The sequence below is a fragment of the Cyprinodon tularosa genome, unplaced genomic scaffold (assembly GCF_016077235.1).
Source record: "Cyprinodon tularosa strain WSP-4 unplaced genomic scaffold, ASM1607723v1 ctg58, whole genome shotgun sequence".
Classification (NCBI taxonomy): Eukaryota; Metazoa; Chordata; class Actinopteri; order Cyprinodontiformes; family Cyprinodontidae; genus Cyprinodon; species Cyprinodon tularosa.
The window spans coordinates 1,078,042-1,094,891 of record NW_024039318.1 but is presented as its reverse complement, the minus strand read 5'-3'; the positions used below and the strand labels follow the sequence as shown (position 1 = coordinate 1,094,891).

The following is a 16,850-nucleotide window of genomic DNA, read 5'->3' as shown; positions in this document are numbered from 1 at the left end:
ACAAAGTTTAGATCTGTAGTCAAGTAGGAATTTGAACTGATGATCTAATGCTCTACCTCAACTGACTGAGCTTAAGGTATTTCAGAAAAGTGCAGAAAAAGCTTGTAAGAAGAGTTGAATATTAACACACCTCACTCTTTGGGTTTTATTTTTTTTTTTTTTAGGTTTTATGGCACTAGTGGCTTGTTTTTCTAAAAGTAGGCTGACAGTAAAGTAAAGGGGGTACGAGAGATGGGGAGAGACATGTGGCATAGGACCACAGGCAGGACCCAAACCCAGGTTGCCCGCATTGAGGACCAAGGACACGCACATGGGTCGTGTGCACTAACCACTGCACCACCTGCACGCCCAGGGTTTTATGGGTTTTAACTAAAATGTTCCTTCTACTTCAGAACTATACAGTGCTTAGTGTTGGTGGTCTGTGGATTTAACAGGATAAAAATGTAAAGGCTTCATGGAGTATTACTTGTGTGCCACTGCAGTTGCAAAAGAATTACAAAAAAAAAAGGTCAAGAAATGTGGATAAAAGAAGGATGAGACCCAACAACAGAAAATATTTTACCTCAATTCTTTAATGAGGTTTTAGCAATGAGGTCAAAAACAAAATTACATTCTTTTCACAGACAGTCGATGCGACAAAGGAGTTCACTTTTGGGCAGAAGAAGAAACAAATTAGCCATGCTTAAAAAAGTTGGTAACAAGTAACAGAGCAGGCAGGTATCCAAGAGAGACCAAGAAAATATATACAACAATATCATCCCTGAACAGTTACACTGCATTCATTCAGCAATCGCTTTTTATAAGGAACACACATATTTATTGACCTGAATCCAATCTGAGGTCAAGTGATCGAAGAAAAAAAAAAAAAATGAACCTTGAGGTTTTATTGTGAAAACAAGATTTTGTGGAGGTTAAATTAGTTTAAAACTGGTATCTTATAATGAAGAGAAACTGTACACCTTATGACAATTGATTAATTTTTCACCCCATCTTACAACTTACACACCTAAGTGCTCGCTTGGCAGGCTCACATTCCCCAACGATGCACCCATCTTCCCTGCAGCTCAGCAGTAACGACTGAACCACTAAACAGATGTGGCATCCATAAGTTAGGAAGAAAAGCAGTAGAAATTTTTCAAACCTCCACAAAACATGCAAGAGCTTTAAGCAGCAGTACGGCACTTTACCATTGTAAACTATAAAAGAGAGGAGTTACAGGTGCTGGTCATAAAATTAGAATATCATGAAAAAGTAGATTGATTTCAGTAATTCCATTTAAAAAGTGAAACTTGTATATTATATTCATACATTACATACAAACTCATATTTCAGATGTTTATTTTGTTTAATTTTGATGATTACAAATGACAAATGAAAATCTCAAATTCATCATATCAGAAAATTAGAATATTACTGAAGACCAATAAAAACAAAGGATTTATAGAAATGTTGGCCAACTGAAAAGTATGAACATGAAAAGTATGAGCATGTACAGCACTCAGTATTTAGTTGGGCCTCCTTTGGCCTGTATTACTGCAGCAATGCGGCGTGGCATGGAGTCGATCAGTCTGTGGCACTGCTCAGGTGTTATGATAGCCCAGGTTGCTCTAATAGTGGCTTTTAGCTCTTCTGAATTGTTGGGTCTGGTGTATTGCATCTTCTTCTTCACAATACCCCATAGATTTTCTATGGGGTTAAGGTCAGGAGAGTTTGCTGGCCAATTAAGAACAGGGATACCATGGTCCTTCAACCAGGTACTGGTAGCTTTGGCACTGTGTGCAGGTGCCAAGTCCTGTTGGAAAATGAAATCTGCATCTCCAAAAAGTTGGTCAGCTGCAGGAAGCATGAAGTGCTCTAAAACTTCCTGGTATGTGGCTGCGTTGACCCTGGACCTCAGAAAACACAATGGACCAACACCAGCAGATGACATGGCACCCCAAACCATCACTGACTGTGGAAACTTTACACTGGACTTCAAGCAACGTGGATGAAGAGCCTCTCTTCTTTTCCTCCAGACTCTGGGACCTTGATTTCCAAAGGAAATGCAAAATTTACTTTCATCAGAGAACATGACTTTGGACCACTCACCAGCAGTCCAGTCCTGTTTCTCTTTAGCCCAGGCAAGACGCTTCTGACGCTGTCTGTGGTTCAAGAGTGGCTTGACACAAGGAATGCGACAGCAGAAACCCATGTCTTTCATACGTCTGTGTGTGGTGGTTCTTGAAGCACTCACTCCAGCTGCAGTCCACTCTTTGTGAATCTCCCCCACATTTTTGAATGGGTTTTGTTTCACAATCCTCTCCAGGGTGCGGTTATCTCTCTTGCTTGTACACTTTTTTCGACCACATCTTTTCCTTCCCTTCGCCTCTCTATTAATGTACTTGGACACTGAGCTCTGTGAACAGCCAGCCTCTTTAGCGATGACCTTTTGTGTCTTGCCCTCCTTGTGCAAGGTGTCGATGGTCGTCTTTTGGACAACTGTCAAGTCAGCAGTCTTCCCCATGATTGTGTAGCCTATAGAACTAGACTGAAAGACCATTTAAAGGCTTTTGCAGGTGGTTTGAGTTAATTAGCTGATTAGAGTGTGGCACCAGGGGCCATCAATTTTGAACCTTTTCACAATATTCAAATTTTCTGATATGATGAATTTGAGATTTTCATTTGTTGTCATTTGTAATCATCAAAATTAAACAAAATAAACATCTGAAATATATGAGTTTGTATGTAATGTATGAATATAATATACAAGTTTCACTTTTTAAATGGAATTACTGAAATCAATCTACTTTTTCATGATATTCTAATTTTATGACCAGCACCTGTACCATCACAAGAGAAATAATACACACCCGTTTCACATGTAAAAATGCTGGCTTTTTTATGCATAGAAACCAATTTTACAAAACATCAGCTGATGAGACCAAAGTCTCTGTATTCACATTTATATATATATATATATAAAAAAAGAGAAAATTATTTATGAGCAGCGAAATGAAAGGTCTAAACATCCCCCTGTTAAAATACCAGGTTTTTAGATCTAAAAAAAAAAATTCAGTATATATTTTTTTTAAACATTTGATGCAAAATGTATCCTGAATTATTGACCTAAGAGAGGGGGGGGGGGGGGGGGATATCATCAATAAACTGGCTGTATAAGTGTGCACAACCTTAATAATTTGAAGCTTTTTTTATTTAATGTTAAAAGTTTAGTCTGATCAACTAAAAATGTTATTAGTTCTCCTACAGACCCCACAGAATACATTTAAATGATTGACACCCCTAGGAGAAGATTGTATTGTCAAACCCAGTTAGTATCCCAACCATCTGATTAATCTGTAGAGGGAGCAAAGAATTAGGGTGATGGTAAGGAGGCCTTCCAACCTTAAAGACATGGAGCACATGACCAGCAATAAAATCCTCAAAATACCAGTTAAACCTGCAAAAAGCTGCTGGTTGTTTGCTGTTGTGACAAAATTCTTTAAAAGGTTTCCGTATTTAGAAGAATAAGAATAACTTGACATATCCTTTTTCTTGTTCAGCAAATGCACTTTATTCCTCAAAGTGAAACTTTTACAGGATTGCTTTTTAATTTCAAGGATTCATTTATGTTTTTATAAATTACAGACTCCAATAAGATTTCGGGAAGTCTTATTGGATTTTACTGTATAAATGCATATTATCAACATTAGACCATCAATAATCAGGGAAAAAATATAAAATATGAGGTAACTAAAACTGGACGTGTCTTCAATGCTGATAAAATGACTTAATTTTATGCTGAGAGAAACACTAAAGGAGCAGCAGAAACTTCTTGTTTGCACCGATTGGGACGGAAACCTCAGATTGAAGGCTGTGATGCACAACTCTAATTTTATTTTATTTTTTTTCCCCCCAAACATTCAGTTGTAGCTCAGAATCTCTTTGTGGCAGAATCTTAAGGGACCCATGTCAAACATTTATGTCCCAACTCCAAAATGTAGATTTTGCTTAAAAAAAAAAAAAAAAAGACCACCAGACCCACAGCGAGACATGGTTGTGGCAGCATTATGACCAAGGGTTGCCATTCTTAAAACAGCAATAGATTTTTATTTGTAAGATGCATATCATCATAAATACCGGAAGCCTACTAGAGATTAAGAGTTTTCCTCCAGCTTTGATTACTTTGAGGTCATGTATGTTAATAATCTACTGTTAGCAATGGTTTAACCAGAGTCTGGAAGTAAAACAGTATAAATCTGTGGGGTCACTAATTAAGAGATGTCCTCAGAGTCTGATATTACTGCAATATTACCAAGTCAAGCTGTAAACACTGATGAGAAATCAAAGAGCTTCAGCAAGCTTTAACCTAAGGTTGTGCACACTGCAAACAGCTTATTGGAGATCATTACCTTTTTTTTCACTCTCCAATATAAGTTTCACTTACATAACACAGAATTGATGTCCCATTTATGTTTTGAAATGATTTGTCATCGTCTCATTATTTTTAGGTCAAAGAAACCTGCTGTTTTAACAAGGGTGTGTAAACACCTTATATCCACTGCAGCATCTATTCACAAAGTCAGGAGCACAGCCTCGCTAAGCCCCGTAAGCCTTGTAAACATTAAGTGACAAGTGTTGTGACAAGCAAGCGCCTTTAAAAAGAGTGTGACAAACTACAGGCAGACAGTGTTTGGATTCATTTCAGCCTGTGGCTCCTCCAAAGTCTTTAAAAGGTCTTCTCTAGAGAGAACAGCACAGTGTGATCCCTCGCCTCTGTGCTGAATATCATATTATTGCCCTTTTTTTTTTTTTTTTTGTCAGTGTTTGCTCTGATGGAGATGTGTCGCCATCTGTCCAGTGGGTCGCTAGAGAAGTGAAACACACTTTTATTCTTTTGCATTTTGCGCTGCAGCATGGTGATCAGCTTCCTGTGTTGGTGTGGACTGCGGCAGCACTTCCTGTTCACGAGGTATGGTAATCTCCCTGCTGAATGTCACGGACTTGTTTTTCTCTGTGGTCTGAAGAACTGTAGGCACTTAGTTTCAGCCAGCAGCTTTGCATATGATTATGAACTGCTGCTGGCTGCAGCGGGCCTCAACACTGGGGCGACCTGCCGCTGCTGACAGTGATGCAGCATCTTTACTTTGATAGCATGTGCGGCCCTAATGTGACTCAAAGCCATTTTTTCAGTGAGCAGAAGCCAAAGCTAGGCTCACCTCTGCGCTGCTTTCTTGTGGGAGATCCTCCACTGTAGCTGGACTCCCGCCACCTTCTTCGACCTCCATGTCTCTAACCGCATCCCCCTGCACCTTACTCTCCTCGTCGTCCTCCGTTTTCACCACTGCTGCCGCTCCCAGCTCCTCTCCTGCTCTTAATAGAGCCAAAGTGTCGGCAGCGCTGGCCTGAGCGTAGGCCCCCACGCTAGCATGGCTCAAACCGTGGACTTTTTTCAGATGTTTCTCCAGGGTGGCGTACACTGTAAAGGGCACGGCACACAGCTGGCACAGGAAGGAAGCCTTGGCCCCCTGGGCACCATGGGTCTTCATGTGACGTGTCAGCTTGGAGCTTTGAGCACAGGCGTAGTTGCAGAGGCCACAGCGGTATGGCCGCTCGCCCGTGTGGCTTCGGCGGTGTACGGTCAGGTTGCTACTGTTTCTGAATTGTTTACCACAGAACTCGCAGGCCTCGTCTTTCTTCTTCTTCCCAGTTGAACTGGGAGCAGAGTTGGTGTTTGCTCCGCTGATGGCCGTTCCTCCTGCGGTGCTCCTCCTGTCAAAGTCCCTCTGCCACTCCTGCACACCAGAGCCCCACTCCTTCTCCCTCTCCACAAGTTCTCGTTCGTTCTCCCACTCTCCCACTCCTCGTGCCCTCTCACCCATTTCTGGACGTTTTGGGGTGCAGTTGCCGCTTGCGATGCCGCTTTCTCCACTCCCTCCCGTCTCTCCGCTCTCCAGGGAGCCTTCAGAGGGGCTGGCACAGGGTGAGGCAGGCTGCGGCTCCCCCTGCCCCTCAGCTGCCTCCTCACCACCAGCTCTGTGGTGCTGGTAAAGCCTGAGTAACTCCTTGTCAGGTGGTCTAAGCTGCGAGTTTAACAGCATTAGGCCTGAGGCTACGGAGGGGTGTTTTGGATGAGTCAGATCTAGCTCTTTTCCCACCATCCCTGCCCCCTGAAGCCTTCCTCTAACCCCCTGCCTCCCAATATCCTCCTCCATCAGGACCGTCTCCACAGACTCGCATCCACTTCCTCCACCAGTAGCCTCCCTGTGGTGGCTTCTTATATGTCGAGCCAGCTGCCCACTTTGAGCAAAGGCCTGTCCGCACACACCACAGTGGTAGGGCCTCTCACAGGCATGAGTCCGGCGGTGGGCAGACAGAGCGCGCAACGAGTGGAAGTTCTGGTCGCACAGCTCACAGTGGAAATCAGCCTGGAGTGTGCTGGTCTGAGGAAACGTTGAAGCTGCTGGGGGAGATGAAGATGGAGACAACACGGGGCCCATGGGGTAGGTACCATTGGTGTTGTTCCCCTCAGCAAGCTTCTTGAGCTGCACCGAGAAGTTCATAGCCTGGAGGCTCGCTGAGGTGGCCTGGCTCTGACGGGAGCGTCGCAGAGTCGAGGGCTGAAAGGCCGAGGCCAGAGCCTGGTTCAGGTGACGTGGATCAAGAACAGAAGCCGCAGGTTTGTTTTCATTTAGACCATCTCTTAAACCAACGTATGCATCGTCCTCCTCATCCTCTTGGTAGATGTTGAAGGAGTGCATGTGCTGAGCGTGTTGCAGGAGCGCCCATGCTGAACAAAACACACCATCACACTGAAGGCAAGTGAAAAAGGAAGGCTCTTGAGATCCTGCCAAAATAAAAAGAAAAGTCTGAGTTAACAAGCAAATTAGACGCAGGGTCTCAGGAGGTTAAAAAACAACTGGAATCGGGTTCTTTAGCTATAAAGTCATTATGTTAACAAGTTTGGTTTACTAATCTATTGATCACCATTTGTGTAATGAGAAATTCACATTCTTACAGATTTCATAACCAGGCATAAAGAAAAATCTATGAAGACAAAAGTATTATCCAAATCAAGGTGACCCTTTGTAAAAGAGCCACTTCCCTCTAAAGCTAATGTCATCTTTGGCGGCTAAAACCATCTAGATTATGAGTCATTATGAGTCATTGAAAAATTACTGGAAAGGGATTTTAGATTGTTTTCCTTTAGAGAATGGGCTATATAAGACTGATTAATTCAGGTGGGCGGGACTTCAGGAACCATGACGACAATCGCAATAAACACCTGGATTAATCAGCATGTCCAGTAATGAAGGACAGGAAATAAAAGTTCAGGAGGTGAGAGTTGGGGATATAGCCCATTGCTTGAATTCAGCAACATCTGAGGTTTTTTTTTGGGCCATCAAAATATTTCAACTGAACTTAAAAATGTACTTTAACTAGGCCCTTAAAAACTGTATTTTTGTATAATGCTTGTTTTCTTAGTCAATTGGAAACAAACTTGCTAGTTTGCTTCGGCCTATTGTCCCGAGTAACAGAACTACAGGAGTGTTTTCAGTATATTTTTTAGAAGCTTTCATCATTAAAATCTGCAGGTCCTGAAGAGCAGCAGCTGCAGAATATCACACAAAAACAGGGCACATCTGAATGCGTTTTCACTTGTCACTCCACAAATTAAATCCTTTTAATTCTAAACACTGGTCCTCGTGTCGCACTACACCTGATTCAAATGATTGTATGACTCCCTCAGCAGTCATCAAGTAATCAATCAATCAATCAATCAATCATGAGCATCTAAAACATGCAGGTCAGCGGTCCCTGAGGACCAGCATCAAGGACTACCAATCTAGGGGAAGATTTATGCAATCTTTCTCTCTTTTCTGGGGTCCCCCTTCAATCAGCAGCTGTTTTAACCTTGAAACTTTAACATGATGCAAGTTTTTACAGAAAAATATCTTTACAATAGCCTTTTTATTTGACCCTTTACAACTAAAACACTGTTTGATAAGCAGACTGACAGCTCAGTAGTTCACCTCCGATGCCTCTATAAGCCTGTAGCCTATTTTTCCCTCAATCTACTTCGGGTCTTAAATTCTCATGCTGTTCTGTGGATGTGACATCAAGCACGTCTGTGTTAAATGGGTCTGACCTAGCTGACCTAGCAAACAATTAAACCGTTATATTCAAGATGGATTTTGTGGATACTCAGAAGAATATTCAGCTCATCTCAGACACAAATGACTCCAGGTAAGGTGAAACAACAACAAAAAAAAAACCTTGTCAAGTGTGACTGCGAGGTACAGCAACGGGCAGAAGATTACTACAATTCTGTCTTTTGGCTACAGGTGGCAGTATTAGAAAACTCAATACTCAAAGTAAATTATACATTTGCCCAATATTTATTATAAACTGACCTTTACAAAGACAGGTGAGCCCTGTGGTGCAGTGGATGCTGCTTTCAATCAAGAAAACATCTAATTTTTTCGTTATATACCCTTTACTGTTTTATATTGGTGCATAATGTGTAGCTTTTCAAGGATCTAAGGGTCAATATTGTCATTATGTGAGCATAATAAAATTTGGGTGAGATCTTAAAGGAGAAGTTCGGTTTTTTACACTTTAAGCCCATTTTCTGTAGTGTCCAGGATGAAATCGAATGATCGACACCAAAAGTTTGACAATTGCTCCTGTCTCTGCTTTTTGGCTCATTTAGAATCCCCCCTGGCTGCTTTAGAATGGCTTGCATAGAGCATGTCCGATAATGTCCTTAAAACAACCTTAAACGTTCTTTTTTAAAAATATGCTACTCACCGGGTCGTCAGCGCTGTTCAATGACGTTCCAAAAAAAGTTTCGTAAAGAAAAAACGTTCCTGTAGTGTTTTATTTAGCATTTTGTAAATCCCATTGAGTTCTTTTGGAATAGTCAATATTCCGCTGCCACTGGAAACGGAAATGGGGCCTGTTTACACAGTTGTAGTCTTTTCGCTTCACTCTGTGTACTCTGACGTCGAGGTGCTAACGTCTCTGTTAAACACTTTAAAAAACTCTGAAAATGGAATACGAAAGGTGGATTCTTGATTCTCGACGTCGGAGTACACAGAGTGAAGCGAAAAGACTACAACTGTGTAAACAGGCCCCATTTCCGTTTCCGGTGGCAGGGGAATATTGACTATTCCAACAGAACTCAATGGGATTTACAAAATGCTAAATAAAACAAGACAGGAACGGTTTTTCTTCACGAAACTTTTTTTGGAACGTCATTGAACAGCGCTGACGACACGGTGAGTAGCATATTTAAAAAAAGAACGTTTAAGGTTGTTTTAAGGACATTATCGGACATGCTCTATGGAAGCCATTCTAAAGCAGCCAGGGGGGGATTCTAAATGAGCCAAAAAGCAGAGACAGGAGCAATTGTCAAACTTTTGGTGTCGATCATTCGATTTCATCCTGGACACTACAGAAAATGGGCTTAAAGTGTAAAAAACCGAACTTCTCCTTTAAATATATTTGACCTACTTCATGTTGTCAGACAGGTGCTAGTTAGTAGACTGTAGCACGCCTCTGAACTCAACCAACCAATTTCAGCTTCATGTCTTTAATGCCATCAAACATGATATATCAAACATATTTTTTTCTTTATTTTAGAAAACAGGATGAAATTGCCACGTCTGGCCATGAGGAACCCAAGTACTGGAGGCAATGCATCAAACTGATGCTACAGAGGGTGATTCTCATAACAGATACCAACACTACAGAGACTGCTTCCTGATGCTTTAACACTAAGCTAAAGTGAATTTATTCCAGGCCAGAGGAGGGTAGTGAGAGCTAATCTAGGAAAGAGGCAAAGCAAGCAAGGTGGAGATTATAGCAATTAAGAACTTCCCCTAAATAAGAGAAGGAACAAGATGAAGGTGCAAAGAAATCTGAAATGGGGCAGAGAAGTGAGGATCCAGAGGGCCAGCAGCCAAATATATCTGCAGATGTTTTTATATATATTTTGAAAGCCTTTTCTCCTAACAGAGATCTACTCGCCAATTAAGCTGCAAATTGCTAATTAGCAGAACGTAGAAAATGAACGCTTTATGCAAACCAGGTTCTGACTCAGCCTGCTTGACAAATGAGGCCTTTCTGCATAAATCAGAACTGGCGAGAAGATCCCGAAATTGAGGGGAAAACGTTTTTTTTTTTAACACTTTTTTTTTCAGAGGGGTTCAAAGCAGACTCTGGTATAAGCCTCTTTCATGTTTCCTCAAGTCAAATCCTTCTGTATTTTATTGGAGGATTCGGGGGGGGGAGGAGATTGAAGATGAAAAAGAGAGCAACTGTTTCGTTCTCTTTTTCCCCTCGTCGCCCTCCCTCTGTCTGGAGATGAGAGCTGCAGTGTTTGTGTCCTTTAACCTAGCCTGAGGAGAAACCTAGGAGAAGTTGAGATACTACTTAAAGAGTAAAAAAAAAAATGGGGTGAAGAGCAAGAGAAGAAAAACAGAGAAAGGTAGGTCAGGGCTCGGGAGATAAAGACAGAATGAGATAAAAAAGATTGTAATGTAGGGTGTGTGGGTGGGTTGAAGCGGGGCGCGAGACACCAGGAAAATGTGTCACCCCTTTAAATTGTACTCGGGACCCATCCTCCAACCTCGACTCCCCCTAAAAACCCACCAAATCTTCCCCTAAGGGTGAGAAAAAGGAGGTGGTGCGGATTGGCTTTTGTCTTGAGGTCCTGGAGAGAAACACAATACCCGTCCGGTTTCTCTTTCCTCTGCGCTTTTTTTTTGTAAGGATTCCCATTTGGCCCAGGGTAGCACTTGAATATTAAGCAGAAGCAATAACTACTAATTAAAAATGCAGATTGGCTGGGAGCGCTAACGAGCAGCAGGCAGAATCTCTGCTCCCTCGGGAGGCAGAGGGAGGAGAAAAGAAGAGGAAGATGAAGGAGGGGGGGCTGAAAGAGGGCAAAGCGAAAGTGTGCTGAAGATGCGGGGGAAGAAGTGGGAAGGCGCAAAAAGAAAAAAAAAGAAAACAAACAAGGCGAATAAATAAAAAGGAATGAGACAGATGCGTGCGGCTCTTCAGTAATCCCCCCCCTCCTCCTCCTGCATCTTCACTGCTCTGAATAAACAGAGAGCTGTCGTTTTCTGCTCTTTCACTTACAGTCATTTCAGGAGTCAAACCCCTCCAAAAAGGTCAGAAAACTCCCTTTAAACTCTATACACCCAACATTTCATCTAAGGGATAGAAATTAAGTGTCAAACACTTCACCGACGACGTACAGGAATAAGCATGTTATTCAAACTTCTTTCCTACGTTATGCACAACCTGTCATGCTCCCTTCCAATCCCCTCGTGGTTGTCCTGTCGGGTTTGTGAGGAAGCAAATAACAGAAAAACCCTTCGCTGCGAGGCAAACTTGTGGACAAACGGAAATGCTGCATGCATGCGTCCTCTCGAGCGTTGACACAAAGGAAGGAACTGCCAGCACATGTGTGAGCGTAAAAAAAAAAAAAAAATGTGCAAAGGGGCACTCATACCTGCCCTAAAACACAATCATTCATTTCACAACCTGATGCCTGTGACCTTTGCAGGAGAACCCATCTTTTTTTTTTTTAATCCTGCTACATAAAATTCTTCAAAGGGATTTTAATGAGAATTGTGGGATTTTTGATCTACCCCACCGTGACATATTTGGCATCACAGCAGCCACAGTGACATGTTTCCTTCATCTTCACTGAAGAAGCGTGAAGAAAAAGAGCCATTCGGGAGGAGGGAGGGGGGGTGCTGACATATTATTCAGTTTAAGGAAGAATAAGGAGAGAGAAGAGACCTGGGATTGTTTTTTTTTTTTTGAAAACAAGCAGAAGATGGAGGAGGAGGAGATTCCCAGGAGCTCAGGTGGCTCTGCCCGGAGGCTGAGCAGTGGCTGAGGAGCTGACGCAATGTCCTTCATTAGGGTGTCATGGCGGCAAGGAGGGCTGCTGGATCGGCTCCTCTGGCCCCTTTCACTCTGCAGAGCATGGACTCAAAACAAGAACCATGCAAGTTGAGAGGAGGAGCGTTGTGGATGACAGGCAGGAAGAGACATGTTTACCTGGCCACTCCACCTCAGAGACTGACAGCCAGGGAGATGGGAAGGAGCTCAGGTGCTCGGCTTGGGGCCCTCAGGGACCCTCGGTGCCCTCTGAATGTTCCTGACGCCTATCCTTTCCACACAATTAGCCCGAGCGTCACTAACTCACGCGGGTGTGCTAATGGCAACGGCTAGTTAATGAGCTGGACTCGAGAGGGAGGAGGGGTGGCTGTTAAATGAATAAAAGGATCGCTGGAAAAAGGAAAAAAAGAGTCACTCATTAGCAACCTGCCACCTTGAGCCTCACCTGGTTTGCTTAGGTCTGGTCTCACACTAAGACCGGGTTCCTCCCCACCGGACCGCTCCCTGGAAGCCCCTCTCCGGAGCTCGATGAAGCCGGGTCGTGGCTCCGAACCGGCGACCCGCTGGCGTCCTGCTCTACTGGCAGGCGAAGGAGGAGTGGCGAATGTGGCTTGGTTCTGTGAGACACAGCCGCCCTGTTTGTGCTGAATGAACGCCAGGATGTGGGCGAGGGGGAAGGCCTGGCTGCACTGCCCGCAGGTTAGCAGGTCACGGCCATCTTCAGGGGTCCCAACCTGAAGAGCAGGAGGAGGAAGATGGTGGTCTTCTGATGAGTCTGAAGGTTCCTCCATATCACAGACATCTGGGGCTGAAGGAAGGAGGAAGAAAGTTTAATTTTAACAGAAGCAACAGAACTTTAGTCAGAAGCAGGGTTAGAAAGGCAACAAAAGTCTTTATACTACCAAATCCATTTCATACATATTTGCTTTAGCTCAGCCACACTGGATGAGAGCTTCCATGAACCTCACTTTAAGCCTTATGCATCCTCTCTATCCAAATTCCCATCAGCAACTCTCCTGTTCCTTCCTGAAAACAAGCGTTTCCACATCATGATGCTGCCAAAAACTATCCTTCACACTAAATATGGCACCTTCAAGGTCCAAACGTTACATTTTCCTAACCATCTTTTCGATTTTCCTCAGATGGCTCGTTGTACTTTGCTTTTCTTTCCCTTTCTCTCAACAAAGCCCCTCTTCCTGGATATGTAGAGAAAATAATTCCTCTACTAGAGGTCCAGATATTAGCAGCTCCTCTCGAGTCACCATGAGCCTCCTAGCCTCCTTTCTAATGTATGGTTCCAGCCAGTTTAGGCTGAGAGAGAAACCGTTTCTGTTTTCAGATTCTAAACAAAACAGGTTTAAACTTGAGATAAATTGCATACAGGTGGATTCTTTAAACAGACTACATAGGGAATAAGGTGAACTCAGATTGATTTAGGGGTATGAAAATACAAGGGACAAAATGATATTTCTGAAAGACAAAACAAAAAACCTGCATCATCTTCCCTCTACAACTAGGAACCACTTTGTGTTGGACCGTCTGCTGCGATAACTTACACATTTCAGCAGCTGTGAATACATCTGACATTGTTAATATATAAAATTACTTTATAATAATAAAAGTGTTAAATACATTTTTTTAAAACATGCAGTTTTATGTGCGACTCTGGGGGATCTGCTAATTTTTCTAATGTGTGAGACCAAACCTGACCTGTAAAAACTTTATCCTTCTACTCGATACCAATAACTATACAATAATCAATTTTTTTAAATTTCAATGTTTTATAATTCTCCTTAGAAATGAATCGATCATGCAGCGGTGGGGAACTCAGTAGGTCATATTGTAAAGTCTATGTAAGTTCATTAGATGTCCCAAAATTACAACCCCCCCCCCACCCCCCCCCCCACCCACCCACCCAACATGTATCATGTTTCACTTTCTAATTCCCCTTTATATGCAAAACTACTCCATCTATCAACAAACTGGCAGATCCCCCCCTTCTGTCCAATTTGTCTTTGGGGGAGGTAACTGGAGTCAACATGGACCAGGAAGGGACAGATCAGTGCATCTCTATGGCTGCAGACTGTAAATCTTTGCCATCAAAATCAGACAGATCATATGTAAACAGGAAATACTGATTTTTTCCCCCTCTGAGGGTGTAGCTTTATCATCTTTAGACTGATCGATAACAAATCTCCAAGTCTGAAATGTTCTTAATTTTAGTTTTGAATTAGTTTTTGAATTAAGTTAAATCTAAAATCCCGCATACAGCCTGTTTTTTTTTTTTGGTACGATTTTTTTTATTACATACAGAGCAGAGGTGACCTCAATGGAACAAAACAAACAAGCCTGGTGATTGGAAGTGCTAGTTTCACTTATGGTAGCTCAACGAGGCCAATCTGCTCAGCCAACACTGACCACTTCCTTTAACAGATCTTTGCTCGCTCTGGTAGGGTGCAACATGAAGAGGCCAACGGTCCATCCGAGTGCAAACCCTTGTTGTAAAATGACTTGCACTCTGGTAGAGAAATGACTGAATTAAAATAAAACGACTGAGGCGTTCACCTTTCACTCAACAGAAAATGTTGCCTTACCAGGCACATGCAGCGGGAGTTTCTCAACAGGATGTAGATTGCAATAAAAGGGGGAGAAAAAAGTGACTGAAGGTGTCTGAGATAAGAGCGGGCATGTCTTTTTTTTCTGTGCAACAATGATGTGCAGGGGGGAGTTAAGCTGACAAATCTAACGTCGTTTTCAGCTTTAAATACAACCACAGTGCCTTTGTGGACACAGCTTAAAACAAACCCTTGAAGGACTTGAGTAAACTTAGAGCAGCTAGAGTAAAGAGGAGGAGGAGGAAGAGGGGGGGTGGTCAGCGGTTTATTGCTCAACATGGGCACACCTGAATCCACCTGCCCAGGCTGGGCACACTCTCCGTACAGGACAGGTACAGACAGTACAGTCTGAAGTCGGATCTCAGCAGTTGTTACTCAAAAATGTCACCTTTCCTGTTTCAGGCCTGTGCTGTTTGTGCAGGCTTGCAAGGCGCGGTTACACGCGCATGCCCGCACGCGTGCCCGCGCATACACACAACACACAGGGTTGAGTCAGGGCCTGTGGTCACAGCAGACACGCACCACTGGTCTCCAGTAGAGAACTGTAAAAAAAAAACTAATTATTCTCTATCCTCATTTCCTCCTTGAGTTGATCAAAGTATTAATTATTTGAAATTTCTCAAACTTGTTGTTTAATTGAGTTTTTAATTAAGAGGTCAACGAGAATTGAGAAATCTTGTCCTATTTTTTATTTTATTTTTTTAAAGGCAGATGAACCAACCTTCTCTGGAAACCGTATACCTTCCTAATCTTGTTCGGACCTGTAGCCTGTGAGCAGAAGGAGCCAATAAACCGGTCCTTCCTCTATGAACTGCTGCAGCGCTCATCAGGACAAACAACGCGGACATTGAATATGAGCGCTTCTTCAAACGTTAAAGTCCACCATAAACTCCCATAAACTACTTCACAGGTGGTAAAAGAAACAGTAAGATACTTTTAGGAAGTCCCCCTCGTGTTTGTGAAAAAAAAAAAAAAAGCTTTTTAAGTTTAAAATGTATTTCATTATAATAGATAGAAATAAATGTGTAAAATCAAAACGCCATAAAACACAAGCAGGAATTTGGTTAGTTTTTTAAAATAAATAATTACAGAATAAAAACATCCCTCTGCAACGTGTTCCCCCTGTGGTTTACCTTGAATTGCGCTCAGGTGCTGCGGTCGGCTCCCAAGTTTGCGCCTGGACATCGCGTCGCGCTGTTTGGCACCTTTCCTCGGTCCCTTAAAACAACACCCTCCTCCCCCCCTCTTCCAGCTGCTCCGACTCCGATAAGCTGACCGCCGGGGACGGACAGATAACAGACTGGCTGGCTGGCTGGCCTCCGCCTGGACTGGAGCTGGTGTGAAGGAGGCAGCAGCGTTCAAGTTCACGCTTCTTTTTCCCCCCGCGGAGAGGGCAGAAAGGGGGCATGGGCGACAGAAAGTACCGCCCGCCCCGACCGAGCCTGACCCCGCCCTCATCTTCTAAAACTCTCACCCTTTACACCTTTGACTAGCAGATTATATCTTCTTTTTCTAACGTTCAGGGTAATCTTTGTGGTGTTTTCTGAGATTTGGCTGATTTTTTTAAGCTGATTGTGAGAATGATGATGGTCATCATCTGGTTCCTCCTCAACAGCTCAGAGGAACTAACTTTCTACAGGTGTCTCCAACAACCAAACCGGAACCAGCTTAAAATTCACTTCTGCTTTTCTTCTTGACCAGATGTAGCAAATATTCACCCATTAAAATGCAGAAATACGTGGCCTAGTTTTTTGTTGTTGTTTTCTTCTTACGGAGCGGTCAAAGGAAAAACAGCAGAGGTGCAATTAGTTTTTGTCGCCACCTACCGGTGAATGTAAATAACGCTACTAAAAACTTCTGCATCTAAAAGCTTTTTTTTAAAGTATATTTTCTTCATACAGAGGGATATAATAAAAAAAATGTAATTTTGGCAATTTTTTATGATTATGGCTTAAAGTTATTCAAAACCCAGAATAAATTTTCTTAGGAAATTATGATGCATAAAACCAAAATAGAATAGAATGGAATAGAAAATCCCTTCATTGTTCAACATTGGGGAAGTTCTGGTGATTACAGCAGCAAAGAGATTATAGAAAAAATTTTCACACAAATATGGACCTTAGAAAAATGTATAAGAATAACATAATATATGCACTGCCGACTGTTGATTCACAGTACCAATTGTTTACATATACATTTGCAATAACATGCAATTACCTTCCACTGCACTTTAATTTAGATAGCTTCTGTCCAAACTTTATTCATTTTATAGTAAAACCTATCTGTATATATGCTATTGTACATAACTGTAAAAACCCTTTTTATAGTAATTTCCAC

The 16,850-nt window shown here is 42.6% G+C and overlaps 1 protein-coding gene across 1 annotated transcript; it reads right to left on the bottom strand.

Moving 5' to 3' along the window:
* Nucleotides 1–4,778: 4,778 nt before the first annotated feature.
* On the bottom strand, nt 4,779–15,897 carry znf296 (zinc finger protein 296). The gene is made up of 3 exons (XM_038306343.1): nt 15,647–15,897; nt 12,344–12,706; nt 4,779–6,823 (listed from the first exon to the last, which is right to left on the bottom strand). Exons 1-3 carry the CDS (start codon nt 15,696–15,698, stop codon nt 5,166–5,168), a joined length of 2,073 nt encoding a protein of 690 aa, XP_038162271.1. The 5' UTR covers nt 15,699–15,897; the 3' UTR covers nt 4,779–5,165.
* Between the last annotated feature and the right edge of the window lie 953 nt (nt 15,898–16,850).